This window comes from Lepisosteus platostomus, chromosome 9, assembly GCF_059453375.1.
Source record: "Lepisosteus platostomus isolate fLepPlt1 chromosome 9, fLepPlt1.hap1, whole genome shotgun sequence".
NCBI classification, from domain to species: Eukaryota; Metazoa; Chordata; class Actinopteri; order Semionotiformes; family Lepisosteidae; genus Lepisosteus; species Lepisosteus platostomus.
The window spans coordinates 9,420,945-9,436,959 of record NC_142619.1 but is presented as its reverse complement, the minus strand read 5'-3'; the positions used below and the strand labels follow the sequence as shown (position 1 = coordinate 9,436,959).

General features: G+C 40.0%; 1 protein-coding gene across 16 annotated transcripts in view; it reads right to left on the bottom strand.

Annotated features, from left to right (window-relative positions):
* Positions 1-16,015, bottom strand: part of fgd4a (FYVE, RhoGEF and PH domain containing 4a) — a 125,821-nt gene that overhangs the window by 29,550 nt on the left and 80,256 nt on the right. For 9 of the 16 annotated variants that reach the window (XM_088646840.1, XM_088646826.1, XM_088646827.1 and 6 more), the window contains one exon: positions 7,155-7,331. The exons of the other annotated variants lie outside the window; for them this stretch is intronic. In XM_088646840.1, coding sequence (XP_088502966.1) covers positions 7,155-7,331 — 177 coding nt within the window. The remainder of the gene's footprint in view (positions 1-7,154; positions 7,332-16,015) is intronic. 16 annotated transcript variants of the gene reach the window in all.

Below are 16,015 nucleotides of genomic sequence, written 5' to 3'. Positions count from 1 at the left end.
TTTTACGCAGATTAATTGATTTTACTGTCAATCAGGAAACCCACCATATTAAAAAATACAGATTCAAAATTCAACCAGGACTAGAACATTCCTAGTGAGGTCAAGAAGTCAGCCTCCATAGGAATAAACAATAGCATAAACACAGAAAAGGACAGAATAAATTGTGAAGTCTGAGAAAACAGACATCATTACTGATCATAATCTATCACCTTCCTCTGAAACTATGCCATGGGAGAGCTCTTCTTTCGAATCAGACTTCTAACTAAAATTTGAAGAACCTGATTGCTGAAAAGTACCGGACTCTGAGCTTGATTATAGACGACAGCTTGCTTTTTTATTTATTTGGAAATTGTGGTTTCTGGTAATGTGGGATCCTTAGGTTAAACACCTCGCTCCTATTTTAGTTATGCATTCTTACATGAGGGAAATACACTGTTATTAACTTGTGTTTTACGGAGAGATACAGTAGATTTAAGTGTTGGGTATGATCCACTTTTATTAGGATGTGGGTTTTCTATTTTTGTTGTGGATTTAGAATACAAGGACAGAATTCTGAATTTTCTATCTGAATATTCTGAATTTAGTGAGTAGGACTCTGAAACCCACTGAATTGTAAATGAGCACATATAGTACTACATTTAGGCTTGATTATTACTCCATTATCAGAGCTGTGCTGGGGAATAAAAGAACACACGTAGCACAAAACTTGTAAGAGTTTGCAGGGTGAAATTATTATTTGATTGCATAGCAAACTGATGTCACAATCTGGTTTTACTACTAATTTAATACTTCACCTATTAATAATCTTAACTCCTCCATATTGTACCAATGTATTGTAACGCAACGGGGGCTCAGGCGGGCGCCCTTGCCGCATCTGGTCGGCCCAAAGTATAGGTGGCTCGAACCCGGGACTTCCGCGTCTCTCTGCAGCGACCTAGCCCCGTGAGCCAAAGAGAGATCTCTCCACAGCCCAGTAGCTGTGGTCCTGCTATCACAGGGAAGGGCGGTGACGTCACCCGCTCTGGTACGCCGGCTCTTACACACAGTGCTTGTTGGCCGTAAGCGTTACACTCTCCCCCGCTTAAATCGCCGTCCCCGGCGAAGGGCTATCCCACCCCGCTTCTGACACCAATGTAACGCAACGGGGGCTCAGGCGGGCGCCCTTGCCGCATCTGGTCGGCCCAAAGTATAGGTGGCTCGAACCCGGGACTTCCGCGTCTCTCTGCAGCGACCTAGCCCCGTGAGCCAAAGAGAGATCTCTCCACAGCCCAGTAGCTGTGGTCCTGCTATCACAGGGAAGGGCGGTGACGTCACCCGCTCTGGTACGCCGGCTCTTACACACAGTGCTTGTCGGCCGTAAGCGTTACAGTATGAACCTATTGTCCCATTTTCATGCGCATAAATACTAGCATCAGGGGTTCATGCAATGGTGAAATAATTGCAGGATCATTTGATTGTTTCATTCATTGGCTAGAACTCATGGATGATTGTAACCGAATAAGACCAATACAGGATCTGTACACTCTCTAGTGGGCTAAAAAGATACTGTCTCAAGATGCATCTGGACATATACTGCATAATACTCCTCTAGTATTGCTGCCTTGGCTAAGGTGGAAGAAGAGGAAGTTTTTTGTGAGTCTGGTGTCTGAAATCTGGATAACATGACCAACCCAATGGAGCTGATGGCAGGTGAGCATGGCTTCTATTGTCGTGACTTATTGGGAGACAAGATTGATGATGGTGTGTCTGTCCTCTTGATACAGTACATAAAATCTTCCACAATTCTGGTGCGCGAACTCCATATCTTTGAAGATTCTTCTGTATGTTTTAACAGTAAAGAGTGAATGATGACTGCACAATCGAACACAAGTTGGGTTTTGATTTTCATGTACTCAAAATCAAACACCTGCTTCCTCTGGTGGCCACAGACTGCAATTTGGGATGTCAGGCAATGCTGGATTTCTTTGTCAATCTCATCCTCCCATGAAAGATGCCTCCAAAGGTATGGGGTTAGGTGTTCCTGCAGAAACTGCAGCCAGACATACTAAAAATCTAAAAAAAATCCCAGCTTGAACACATCACAAGCTATTATTTCATTTTTTAAGTATTTTTATATCAAATATTTGTGGACAAGTGCCAATTTGTCACAAGAGCCATTTTCTAGAATAGTGCACGTCTGCCTCAATTCAAGTACTGGAGACTGTCTATTATCTTCTGCCTCTTACAACTAGTAGCTTCCATTAATCACTGTTCTGCGCTCATATTATCTGGTCACCAAAGGACTTGGAGAATGTGTTTGCGGATAGAAGACACCTGTGTGTGAAATATTCTCTTGTAGAGAAACTACTGCATGACAGCTTCCACACACATCCTGACAGAATACAACATTGATTGGAGGTCTCATTCTGCTGCCACCATTGGATACCCCAGCAGCCACTGAGAGTTTCCAGGTGGTACATCATCCTCTGCCTGTTCTGCTATTGAGAACTTGGTTCTTTTTGCATAGTATAGGTAATACAGGAATCCTGACAGGCCTTCGTAAGCTTTGAAGGTTCAACTTGTGGTAGACCAAGGAGCAGAAGGAATGCTTCTGTACTTCACCTGTGTACTTGAGAACCCTCGCAAGTTTAACAGTGCAAAACATAGCTGCTGTCTCATAGTCACACATTTTGCAGCACACAGACCATATCAGACCATATCAGAACCTACTACGTAACATGAGAACTAAAAAGTGAAAACCAAGATAAGAAGTCTACACTACAGAAGAATACAACAAGCAGTTAAGCAAAATTACGTTCTTCACTGCTACCTTAAATACAAAATGAAAGGGTGCTATAAAAGGTCTTCTTGCCAACCACATACACAGTCTGATACTGTACATTTACAAGGAAACATTAAAGAAGTCATGTTTGAATAGCAAATGGTACGCCTAGAATGATCATGTGGTATGTCCTTTGCGAGAAGAACAGAAGCTATGAAATATGATTACGACTGGGATTAAATGAAAATGTCTACTTATCAATGGCAAATTTGAAACCCAGTAACTGACGACAGGATGCCAATGGAAAAAAGAATACAAACTTTATTTTTCTCATTTAGGTATACAGTATATTTAATTTAGTTTGGTGTTTGTCATAATTTATTTTTAAATGTCTGTGTGATAAATAAAACTTGGTAATATACAGTATGTATTTTGGTTGTAACAAGAGTGGTTTTAGTACAGCAAAGGACAAGTTGCAGTACCGGACATTCTAGTAAACAACACTAGGTGGTGGTAGACACAGCCAGTTGACAATTACAGTCTGGTAATCTAGAGCGTGACTGACTGTGATGAAGTGGCATTAGCTCTAACTACTCTGAGATACGAGCAATCACATGGCAAGAATTACAATGGCTACAGCCACTTGCAAACACAGTTGAGAGTGTCTTAATCAACTGACTAAAGTCCACAAAGAGATGTTCAACGTCCACTAAGAAAATGTAATAAAATAAGTGTAGGTGTTAACGAAGGAGACCACAAGATCCACATCTAGCAGTGAGTGAGATTTTGTTTTACCAGGAGCAGCGCATATAGTCAAACAGCAAAACCAACAGCTGGGCTGGTTGATTCTATGTCATACTGTCTCCTTTCTCCGGCTCTGCCCTCCAAACCAGAAGAAGAAGTAACACAAATCAAACACAACAAGACGCATTCTAATCATGTGAAACGTGTTCAGTGTAACTAAGTTAAACGGGACATACTGTACACACATCTTCACCAATTTCCAGCATAATGCCTAACTACACTGAAAAAAGCTGCTAGCAATATTTGATCAATGTTTGTGATCATTTTACTAATAAACACATCTGTGCGTGCAGGTATCTTCAAGAAAGTTTGAGAAAGAATTATCATTTTGTGATATGCACAGAGCGGGTATAACAAGTAAGGAGTTGGTACCACTAGAAAAGTATTTTCCTGGAGTCTTTCTTTTGACTCACCCAAGACCAACTCTCAGTTGATCTGGTAAAAGAACTGAAGAATAACAAACACCTAGGAAGGTTAAATGTAGAACTTGCCCAGGTACTTGGTGGTACACATAATAAACATCCATCTACTTGAACATTGTAATGGTATAAGAACATAGTTTATATTTTATATGTATAATAAACATGACACGTGAACTTAAGAAGTCTTTTTTTTTATTTCATGTGTGAAACCCTGCAGTGCCAAATACAGGCCGCAGGGGTGGCTTGGCTATTTTCTACCACTCCAAGTTTGATCTACTGTACAGTACATCTACTGCCTACTGCTCCTGTTAACTCTTTCGTACCTATTACTTTTGAAATTCTCTCCTTGGCCATTTACTATTTTTCTTGTTTATTGCTCACTGAAATATACCGTGCATTATGTGAACTTGTATTGTCAATATGACTTCAATCAACCAAGTCCTGACCTTTGGTGATTTGATGTGGTGTGGCTTGAAATAACTCAGCTCTTCCTAAGGAATTTTTAAAGATATTAGAGTTTTGGTTTATAGCCGCACGTAAATGGCTCCACTTAAAAACATCGTCACACTTAGAGCTAGTCATTAGTGGAAATTTAAACCTACGACACAGGCATTTCTGACCACATGGCGGAACAGTTTGACTGCCTCAAAACCGTAAGAATCTTGTTACTTTTCAGAATGTGAAGCAAGTTTTTTCCTCTTGTTCTCCACTTTAACTATAAATGATCTGCCTAAGTCAACAAGAAACACAAAAGAAACACAAAAGATTTCACAAATATATCGTGCTTAATGCCATATATTCTCTTGCTCCTCTTACTTGATGGATCTCAAATTCCAGGTCATTAACTCTGTTTACTGATAAACTATGAATAAGTACGAAAACACATGGCCGCAAAATGCATTTATGGAGGAAAGTGCTTTATCTGCTCACCTCATAAACACCATTTATCTATTTCCAAGAAGACCCTGAGGCTAGCCTGTGCTGCTTACTATTCCAATATTACTGACAATGTTGGTTAAAATACCAGATGACTCTTTAGGACAGTAAACCAACTTCTAAATGATAATTCCTTCTTTCACTCCACCTTATGTTATGACAGTTTTTTTTTCCTGATTAAGACAGACCATATCAGATGTAACTGAACATCATGTACATTCTTATGACTCACTGCTACTCTGAAACAGTGCTTTTCAATTTTATCACCCTCTACTTTCACTCATTTAGCTCTGAAAATGGAATTTTATTAACTATTCACTGGTATAATTACTCCTTAAGTATTCAGTGTTTCTCAGGAGAAGCTCCTATTATTTGTAATATGAAAAACTTAACCCTGTCTACATCATTTATCACTCTACAGCTGAAAAGGGCTGAAATGAACCCTCTTTTGAAAAAAAAAAAAGAACGACAATTTATCTGAATTTTCATATTTTAGCAAAACCACAAGATTGTGTGGTAATATTGAAAATGTTAAAGTCCTTTGAATCTTTTTAATCAGGGTTTAGGGCTGCCCATAGCACTGAACTGCTTTAGTGAAAGTTGTCATCTCTAAAGATACCATTTTTTTTCTCTCTCCACTCTTGTACTATTAGACCTTTCAGCAGCCTTTGACACTGTAAACCATGACATCTTGATTAATTGACTAGAGCGTTATGCAGGTCTAATTGGCAATGTGCTACAGTGGTTCAAGTTGACAGAATACAGTTTGTCAGCATTGATGACTTTTAATTGGATCCTGACCCTTGTCATCTCTGAAGTCTCTCAGGGCTCAGTTCTTGGCCCTTACCTATTCAATATTTATATATTACCTTTATGCTAGATGATCAGAAAACATTGTGTTGACTTTCAGTGTTATGCTGATGATAAATCTACCTGCATACTGTACATTACTGAATTCTAAAGTTGCTTGTTCCACAAATGTCTTGAAGATATACGGTTGTGCATGGCTTAAATGTATCTCCAATTTAACAAGAATAAGACCAGTATGATTTTAATTGTCTCTCCCCATCAAGTCTTAAAGTCAGACTGTCAAAAATTAACTTTTTGGTGATCCACCCATTTTCTAACCTCTTCTTCCAATTCAGGGTCACAGGGAAGCCAGAGCTTATTCCAGCAAGCAATGGGCATAATGTAGGGTACACCCTGAATAGGACGCTAGCACAGACATACAGACACATGCACACACAATTTAGGCCAGTTTTCCCAGATGCCAATTGACCGACCAGTATGTTTTGACCCTGGGAAACCTGAAGGAAACCTACACAAACACTGGGAGAACATACAAACTCCACACAGATAACACCCCAGGTCCAGAATTGAACCCAAGGCGCCAGTGTTGCGTTGCAAACGAGGCAGCAATGCTAATCACTGTGCCGCCCAATATAGAATTGATTCACTCAAAACCTATGGGTTCTTTCTGACTTCCCTATCTCTCATATCACATGTCTGCAAAGACTGCCACACATTCTTCTATTTACTCAACATATTTTGTTTAAAACCATTTAGTTCCCCTACTGATGCTGAGAAATTAGTTCACGCTTTCATTTCCTTAAGGCTGGACTCCTGCAATGCTTTGTTAGTTGGATCGTCCACAAAAGTATTTAAAAAACTACACTATGTCCATAACTATGCTGCTTGAGTGCTGACCGAGTAAAAAATATCTGAACAGATGCCTGTTGTGCTGAAAAACCTGCACTTGCTTGCAGATTTGACTTTAATATTCTCATTGACCTATCAGGCACTGCATGGTGTCTCCTGTATTCCTTCAAGAGCTACTATCCCCTCATGTCCCAGTTTGCTCACTCGTTTGAGCCGGATTTAGGCTCCTCAACAATCCAAGCCTTTTCAGTGTAGCCCCTGCCTATGGAACAACCTTCCTGGCCATATTAAAAATGCATCCTTTGTAGATGTTTTTATATCGGGTGCTACATACAAATAAACTGTCTCAACTGAATGTGTATTATTTTCTTTTGAGATTTTTTATTTTGTGCAGCTCTACAAGAATGCAGTGACTGACACAATTATGCTGAAGTCAGAAAAAGTTTAGATCTCCAACCACTGGTAACTTCTCTCACTGTAGAAGTTTAATGGGGTCATAAGTCTATTGAAGTGATTCAATACCATACTACCAGCAGCATCAAAGTTATGGAAGTTGTTTGATTGTATTGTACCTTGAGGCTTTGGGTTGACACTGTGAGAGGCCTTGTTGGTTTTATTTCTTCCATTTATCCCCTGAGCATCCTCAGAGCCTGCTGCCTGAGCTGCCCAGCTCCCAACAGGCAAAGGATTGCTGGGGCTTGCTCTGCAGTCCGGTGATGGAGACTCTGGACTACAGCAGGTGCTGCTGCCTGGATGAGGAAGAAGAACGGAGAATTTAACACCACAGGCACGGACGGTGAACTGCAATTCTAGAGTTTTGAAGTCAAAAGTTGCAGTTTTGTTTCTGAGTTTGCTGTTCTTCCCTTAAAGTCATTGTTTAAATCCATTTAATCTTTTTTATTTCTGCTCTCATGAAAATACATTTCATCTTGATTATTTGCAACTTGAAATTCTGCTATTGATAAAATCTGCTATTTAATTTCAACGCCAATAGAATTAACAAGGCCACAGACACTGAGAATGAAGCATTCTGTTCCCCAGTGATGGGCTCCCAGGACTGACCTCTTAACCTTTCCTCCAGGCATGCTCACTTCTTCACCCCTCCTCCATTATATAAGCAGGGAAGGAGCCATCTTAGGTTCTATTTACCACATGCAGTGCTAGTGAATGCCATGCTCACTCCCTTAACCTCTTTCAGTAACTAGCATATGTTAATAAGGGGTGATAAACCCCTGTGAGCTTATAAAACTGCTTCCCTGCCTTTTTGTCTCCCCTCACTGCCACATTTCACAAAGGAGATAGGGAAGACTGCTACATTGGTGTTAGTTAGGTGGACCCAAAAAACACAGGAAGATGTGAAGAAGAAAGGCAAATCCTACTGTCAAGCCCTGGCAGTTGGCAGGCTCATTAATGGATGAGGACAAGGAAACTCACATGGAGGAATGCTTGCCTACATGGCAGGAGTGTGGCTGTAAGTACACTGGGCTGAATGGGGACATTGGCCTCCTCCACATAGCAGTACTGTCAGGTAGGACATGTGCCATGGCAAAGCTCATTCAAGACTTCCAACTTAAGTCAACTTAAGTGAGAAAAGCCACAGAGCAGAACTGTGATTTCCTGTCGAAATCTTTGGACACAGAGAACCCGGGTCCTTTTCACATATGAATAATGCCGAGAGTGTAACTGAGGGTGGGAGGGAGGCTGATTTGGTACACCTCCAACATAAGTAGGGTGGTGTGAACTACAGAAAAACTCCACCCGGACCTATCCGGACCAGGCTACAGAGTGACTCAAGCAGAACAACGCAGCTCATGGCATCAGACTGAGCAAGGCCCGTGGGAAGCCTTTAGGGCCAGGTTAGAGCTGGGTGCATGTCGGAATGGATGGTTAGTGGAGGAGAAGGCCATAAAGATGGAGATGAGTGTTGAAGGGTAAGCTCAGGGGGTGCTGCTAGATCTCATGCCTGGAGAAGTGACTGATAATTGACACTGTCAGCGGCCTTTCCTCTGTTTCAAGAGTGTGGGGCCCAGCCCATGTGGGTACTGTGAGAATAGCCTGAGCACTACTCTTAGCAACCAGGGTGAATCTTGTGGGTTTTTCAGCAGACCTCTGCTACCTTGTGTGTGTAAATCAACCCCGGTATAATAAGAAGGCCCAGGAGAGCCAATCACTGCTTCAATTATGACCTAGCTCCCAATAGACTAAGACGCAAAGTCCACTTGACTGTCCCAGTGGGCCTGAAAGCTGCACTTCAGAAGACATGTGGCTTTGAAGGTGTCTTCGGGTATATTCCACCCAGTCTTAACACAGCTTTACATTAAAAGCCCAAGTACCCAGAAGAGAAAATTCCTGTTTGGTGGCCCTGAGTCCCACACAGAACCCTCATCTGCCCCACAGCTTGTCCAACCTCACAACCTCTACACTGTTCCCAAGGCAGTGAAAAGGGGCCCACAGTTTTAATGCCATCTCCCTGAATGATCATCAGCTTAGTTAACAAGTATATTGATGTTACACAATATGACAATATAGGCTGACCAGATACAAGAACATATGGTGCAATGATAAGACCTTACTGGTGAACACTCCTTCAAGACAATCCCATTTGTGAGTAACAGACATCACATGCTTACAGTAGCCAAATTGCTTCATATAGTCCAAAGATAAAATGCATTAAAAAGAGATCTAAATGCAATACAAGGAACAAAAAACAAGAAGTTTTCTCCTCTCCAGGCTTTAGCAAAACAAACATTTATCACCTTTATTCTCACAATAAACTTTAAAATAACTTGCCACACAATTGAAATTACATAGTTAAAGACTTTATTACTCTTCATTAAAATCTTGTTAGTTTCCAATTCACAGTTGAAGAGCATAAGATGCCAGCATCTTGCAGAATAACATTATTGAACGTTCATTTGTGTGCTTTATTGGCTTTTTGCAACAGGCTGAAAGACCCTGCCCATGAAATGCAGCAAGTGAAACCCCATAAAGCTGATGCAGAATTCTTCAGTTATAAAGGTTTCAATAGAATATGAACAAGGACAAGGGAAGTAAGCCTGGGAAACGTTTCCAAGTTAACCAGGGTGAGCGGAGAGTTGAAGGCACAATGCTCTAAATGGCTAAGCAATGATGATGAAGGGTAAGCTGGAAAATTGTGAACAAGGAAGAGTCAGCGTCAGTGTTGCATAATTTCTGCTTCTCCACTCCATGGATAGAATCCTTATAAAGCGATACAGACAGTAACATTTAGATGAAGAATCTGAAAGGGACCTGGAGACATTTTGTGACGTCAAGGGGCAGTAAAACATTTCTTAAGTAGGTAGGCACTAAGCAGGTGGGCAGGAGAGAAAGTCAAGGACCGACACCACACCATGTAGGACACCAGCGGGGAGGGGGGATGGCCCCATTTCTACAGCTGCCTGGGCCCCCTAACAGAACACATGAAGGAGAGCATTATGAACAAGGACCCCAGACCCAATATGGTCTGATGTCACGTACAGTACCCAATGGTGGGGGGGAAGGCAACAGTGGCAGGGTGAACTCCAGCAGGGCAGTGTGAACAGGTGATTAAGAGAAGGGAAAGAGATGAAAACACGGAAGACACTGCTTGGGCCAAATGTGCGATGGGTAGGACATTCAACTATGAAAAGGGAGATGGAAAAAAGAAAATACAAGAAGGGAAAGCGCAGGCCATGTCAGTGCCATGTAAGGAGTGAATTAGAGTGAAGAGAGAATGGATGGGCAAACAGGGTGGCTCAGGGGAGGCCCAGGGAACACAGTTATGCTGGATCACCATGAAGAGACAAATGTCATCAGGACAGGTTAAGGGACAAGGGAAATCTAGAACACAGAAGTTCATCATCTTATTGCAGTAAGAAATTTTGTATAAATAAGGATGTGCTGAAAAATAAGCAACTCAGCTCTCATATAACCAAAGGAGCTCATTTAGCTTGACGATATTAGCAGCCTTAACTGGAAATTTCCAAAACTTAATGTGAAAACAGTATGAGCTCTTTCACAATGGGTATAATTTTGTTCATAACGTTCTTCCTTAGTAACATACTGAAGCCAAAACCAAAAGTTTCCTGTGCTAAATATAATAAATAAAATTATTTTGGAGGGTAGAATGAAATTCAAAATTGTGGCTTAAACCTAAATTTAGAAACTGGCTTTCTCAAGGAAAATCGATATGTTCCTTGTCATCACCGTATATTGACACATAAAGAGTACCAATCTACAAATATCTACATTTGTAAACTATGTAAGGTAAAATGCAAACAATTTGGTCTTAACTGACAGTTAAGAAATGGCTGACAGTTTGCATTTCTATTTGCTTTGGCCAGGAAACTAATGTAAAGGGTACATTCCAGACATATTGGCACAGAGAAATGCAAACTAGGTATCTGTGAACTCTAATAATATTTGTTTCATGAAAAACAGGGTAAGTACAACTTCCCAGTTGATCATTTAAACAGTTTCATGGACAAAATTTCATTTTAAGGGAAAAAAGTGACACTTTTTTTTGTTGTCCAGGTGTGCAATGTTAGGTAATCAGGCATTCATTAAAGAGATATTAATATTTTATCAACCTATCACACTTTGACTTCAGAGTTTGAAAGCCATAATCGAAAGTTTAAATTAAAAACAAAAAAACATCTGTTAAAAAAGAAGTGGGCAATTTAGCAGAAATCTTAAAAAAAAGACCAACTAAATGTGAACCACTGCATTGAAATTGGGTTTAACAAAGCTATAATTTGAAATACTGTATAACGAAGAAATTAACAGATATATTTACCAGTCTTCGACCAAGAAAACAGTTGATAGAAGAGAAATGATCAAAAGCCAAACTAGAATTTGATAGTACTTTGTACTCAGAGGTAAAAAGTTGAACCAGAAGATTTATGGAAGAGTTTTTTGGACAGATGTGACCAAGATGTGACATTACCAAAATGAAGCAAAAAGTTAAGTTTTGAGAACGAAAGGAGCTGCAGAAGGTCCAAGGAGCACCACCTCATCTGTGAAGCATGATGGAGGTAATGCCAGGGCCTGAAAATAAATCCTCAAGGTTACAGAAATATTCTGTCTGCTTATGCAGAAGAAAATGCTTCCATACCTATCGGGCAGCACTTCATGCTGAATGGCAATGACTCAAAACATTCAAGCCAAGACAAACGTTCAACAGGGGAAAAAAGTGGAATATCTGAGACTGGTAAAGTCCATCACCTTTTTAAATACAGTTGAGCATTCTTTCTTTTTACAGCGGGAGAAAGAACTGAAGTCAGAACAGGCAAAAGCTCAAGGTGGCTGCAGACGTCTTAGCAAAGCAACTCAGATTAGACGACTATCACACAAGAGTTTAGTGATCAGCAGACCCACAGACATCATGCAACTGTCAGACATCATGCAAAATACAGATTTTCAACTAAAAGTTAAAGTGATTCAGTCAGGTTGTCTCATAATTTTGTAACTTTGGTGATTTGTATTTTATACTTCAGTTACAGTTATAATACCCACTAGCAGTAAAAGTGAACCTGGGTTTCTGGGCACAAAAGAATCACATGATCTAGAAAAGTGCTTCTGGCTTCCTTTACAACATTTGGATGGGGATTTGAATTTGGCTAGTGTGTACTGCTCTTAAAATATGTTTAACTTTCATGTGGCCACTTATTGCTAAACTGTTTATTGAATTAGGGGAAGGAAAAATGAGAAACACTAGGCTAAATTGAGGTAGATCTATGGTAAGTTCATATATATATATATTACAATATAGTAAAATAGTAATATACTGGGTACTACTAAGGAAGGATTATAGGATTAAAACAAATGGAGTTTAAATTTGTTGTAGCCTTCCTTAATCACCCTTCCAACTGTTCAATACACAACAGCAGAATACTCTTTCAAGAAGCATCTCTCATGCAATACATCCAGACATGTCTTATGTTAAAAAATATGTGCTCTGCTATAATGCAATGACTTTAAAAACCAACCAACAATATCAATATCAATAATGCAAACATAATGGCATCAAGAACTCTTGGAAGCTCATAATGAAGGTGGGTTTCCAAATTCACAACTTTACATACAGTAGGAGACAAGAGACAACTTTTGAAGCCTCAAGATTGAATAAGCATTCTAGCTGCAACTTTGCAAGCAAGCTGGAGCCTGTTCAGTTTCACATCAGATTAATCAGCACGTAACAGTAGTAAAACAAAAAAAAACATTATTTCACCATCTCTATAGCTTGTTCTTTAAGTGACCCACAAGATTTTTAGCCAACCTATTGTAAGTATAAAAGCTGAGGCATCACATTTACTGTAACAACAGCTTTCTCATTCAACCCAGTGAGAGAAACATTATTCCTAGAGGACACTAGTTTTAAATATTCCAAAAATAGATAAATACAGACTGAAATACTGGTAAAAGTTTATGCTTACTAAATATGCACTGTTTAAGAGCCCAGGAATGTTTACACAAAAATAGTACAGTACATTGCTACTACAGTTCTCAGAGGATAATAATAAACTTTATTTTTATATAGCACCTTTAAAAGTGGCTTCTCAAAGCGCTTTACAAAACAACAACAAAAGAAAAAAACAGACTGACGGGAGACAGTAGTAAAGCCAAGGGGCAACCACAACCAATTAAATAAAAAGGAGGTTTTGAGTCTAGATTTTAAAGAGCTCAAGGAAGGCAACTCTCTGCCATCTTTGGGGTCAGAGTTCCAGAGTTTTGGGACGTAGCAGGAGAAGGCCTTGTCACCTACAGAGTAAAGACGGTCTTGGGGGGCAGACAGCAGACGGCATTAAATAAGCGAAGGTTGCAAGGTGGGGAGTAGGGCGGACAATAGTAACTCAGCCATGTACTGAGGTGTCAAGCTATGCAGAGCTCTGTAGGTGAGCATAAGGACATTGAAATCGACACAAAACCTGACAGGAAGCCAGTGCATGGAGTCCAGGATAGGAGTAATGTGATCACTTGCACTGGACCTGGTCAGAATTCTGGATTCAGTGAGCAGTGCTGTGGTAGTACTCAAAAACAAAACAAAAGTGTTTGTGAGCTTTTCAGCAACAGTTAGCGACAACATATGACGTGGTCTGGCAATATTTCAGAGGTGGAAGATTGATGTTTTGACAATATGTTGCACATGTGGATCAAATGTCATGTCTGTCAAAAATCACTCCATAGTTCTTCAAGTTTGGGTGAAACTCAAGTAAAGTACCATCAACAAAGAGGGTTGCATTGATTTTACACAATTATTGGAGTATGCCAAGAAGCATGATTCAGTTTTGTCACAGTTCAAATTATTGTATTTTTATATTAGTGATGGATTTACACAGTACAGAGACAGCCACATCAGTCTCGGGTTAGGAAAGGGCGTATATTTGGGAATCATCAGCCTAGAGATAATTGAGACCATGTGATCTTAATAGCTGACCAAGTGGGAACATGTAAATGCTGAAAAGTAGGGGGCCCACTATCAAGCCCTGAGGAACACCAGACTTAAGTCCAATTTCAGAACTAAACCTGCCAAGAAAGACAAATTGACGTGAGACCTGAACCATTTAAGAGTAGCAGCAGTAACTCCAATAACTTGTCTCAAGAAGAGAAAGTAAGATATGATTAATTGTGTCAAAAGCAGCAATGAAGTCAAGAAGAATAAGGATAGAAACAGGACTGGAATCAGATTAAAGTTGGTGACTTTAATCAAGGCTGTTTCTGGGCTGTGAAGTTGTTGGAAGCCAGATTGGATGATTTGGAGGCAAAGTTGTTTGCAAAGACATGGCTATTCAACTAAATTGTAACAGCATCTTTTTTGCAAGATTTTTGCAAGAAAGGGTAAGTTGGATATAGGGCAAAAATTGTTTAGGTTGTCCAGAGCCATATTTGCTTTTTTGGCACAGTGATGACAGCAGCAGTCTTGAAGACTGTTGGCACGACAGCAGTGCTCAAGGGCTCACTTGTTAAAACTGAGGACAACGGAGCAGAGTGGAGTGAAACAGGATTGAAATAGAGCAGTGGGAACGGGATCTAAACAGCAGGTGGTGGATTTCACATGTGAAATCAATTTACTGACCCATGCAGAGTCAAGCCAAGAGAAACTAGAAAGAAGGGAACCAGTAAAGCTAGGCACGCAGGGTGGAAGTAACATGCATTGTGGAGCGAATGTGATGCTGGACGGTGTCGATCTTGGAGCTATAAAAACTCTGCAAATTTGGAATGAGGTGGGTAATGCGGTGGAGAGTTTGGTTTAAGCAATCTGTTTTTTGGTGGAGAATAGGTGTCCAGGGCTGTTATGGTAGATTTCAATGATGTGGGAGAAATAGCTGGATTGCAGCACATTGCACCCTTGTATTCAGACGGGTGCTCCTTCTGAAAATGAACATTTATGGCAGAAAGACTCCACCTGTTCAAGTTTACGGGAAACTGCCTTCACAGGGCAAAGCTGGTCAGTGTTCCAAGGGGTAGAGTGAGAATAAAAGACAGTCCGAGTTTAAGTGGCAATGATACACAAGAGTGAGTTATGAAACAAATGTACTTTGAGTGAAAGAAGCGAGATAAGGAGGACAGAAATGTGGTCAACTGATCGCCAGTGCGAAAACTTACAGAGCGTGAAGGGGAATAGTGCGAAACAGGAAAATCAAGATTGAAGAGAATAGCAGAGAGGTCAGAGGGGCCTAGTTCAAGATAAGAGAAATGAGAAACAAAAGAGTCATTTGCAATTACAAAGTCCAGGGTGCGGACCTTGTTATAAGTTTGGCTAAGAACAAACTGGGTTAAAACAAAGGATTAAAGTGGATATTAAAGTATAAAAGTATAAAGTGCAATGTAAACAAATTTTGGACATTTTTACGCAGAATTCATTACTACAATGAAACATAATTGCATTATATCACGCTTAAGAAAAAAGAGCATTAAATTCTACTTTAGACCCTTCAGTAAACTGTGGTAAAGAGGGAGCTATTCACAAACTACACTGACCAGCTTCTACAACGGAAGCAACAGCTGGCTCTGTATGGTTGTAACTCTTAGTGACAGGGTTATTTATAAACGTATTCTGTAACAAATACCTCAATGATAAAGCCACAGTTTATTTGAAAATACAAAGTTCAATTATGCTATGTTTCCCTTTAATATTTGGCTCACATAAGCATATGTCTGAGTGAATTCTTGCACGCCAGAATTTAAACGTTTGTTGTGGTATAACATAACAAAACATAAAGCATGGTGAGATTATGATTAAGAGATGGTCCGTGTAGAAATATGTGGCAAAGAAACAAAGCAAGAAAATCAATTGCAAACCAAGGTCAGTGCAAGCTACTCCAAAACAATTTGCAAACATTTTCCATGATTACACAAGAGGCAGCTTATCAGTCATTTTTGCATAATTGCACTCTTTATTAAAACTGAAAATGATATATAAACAAGGTATTGA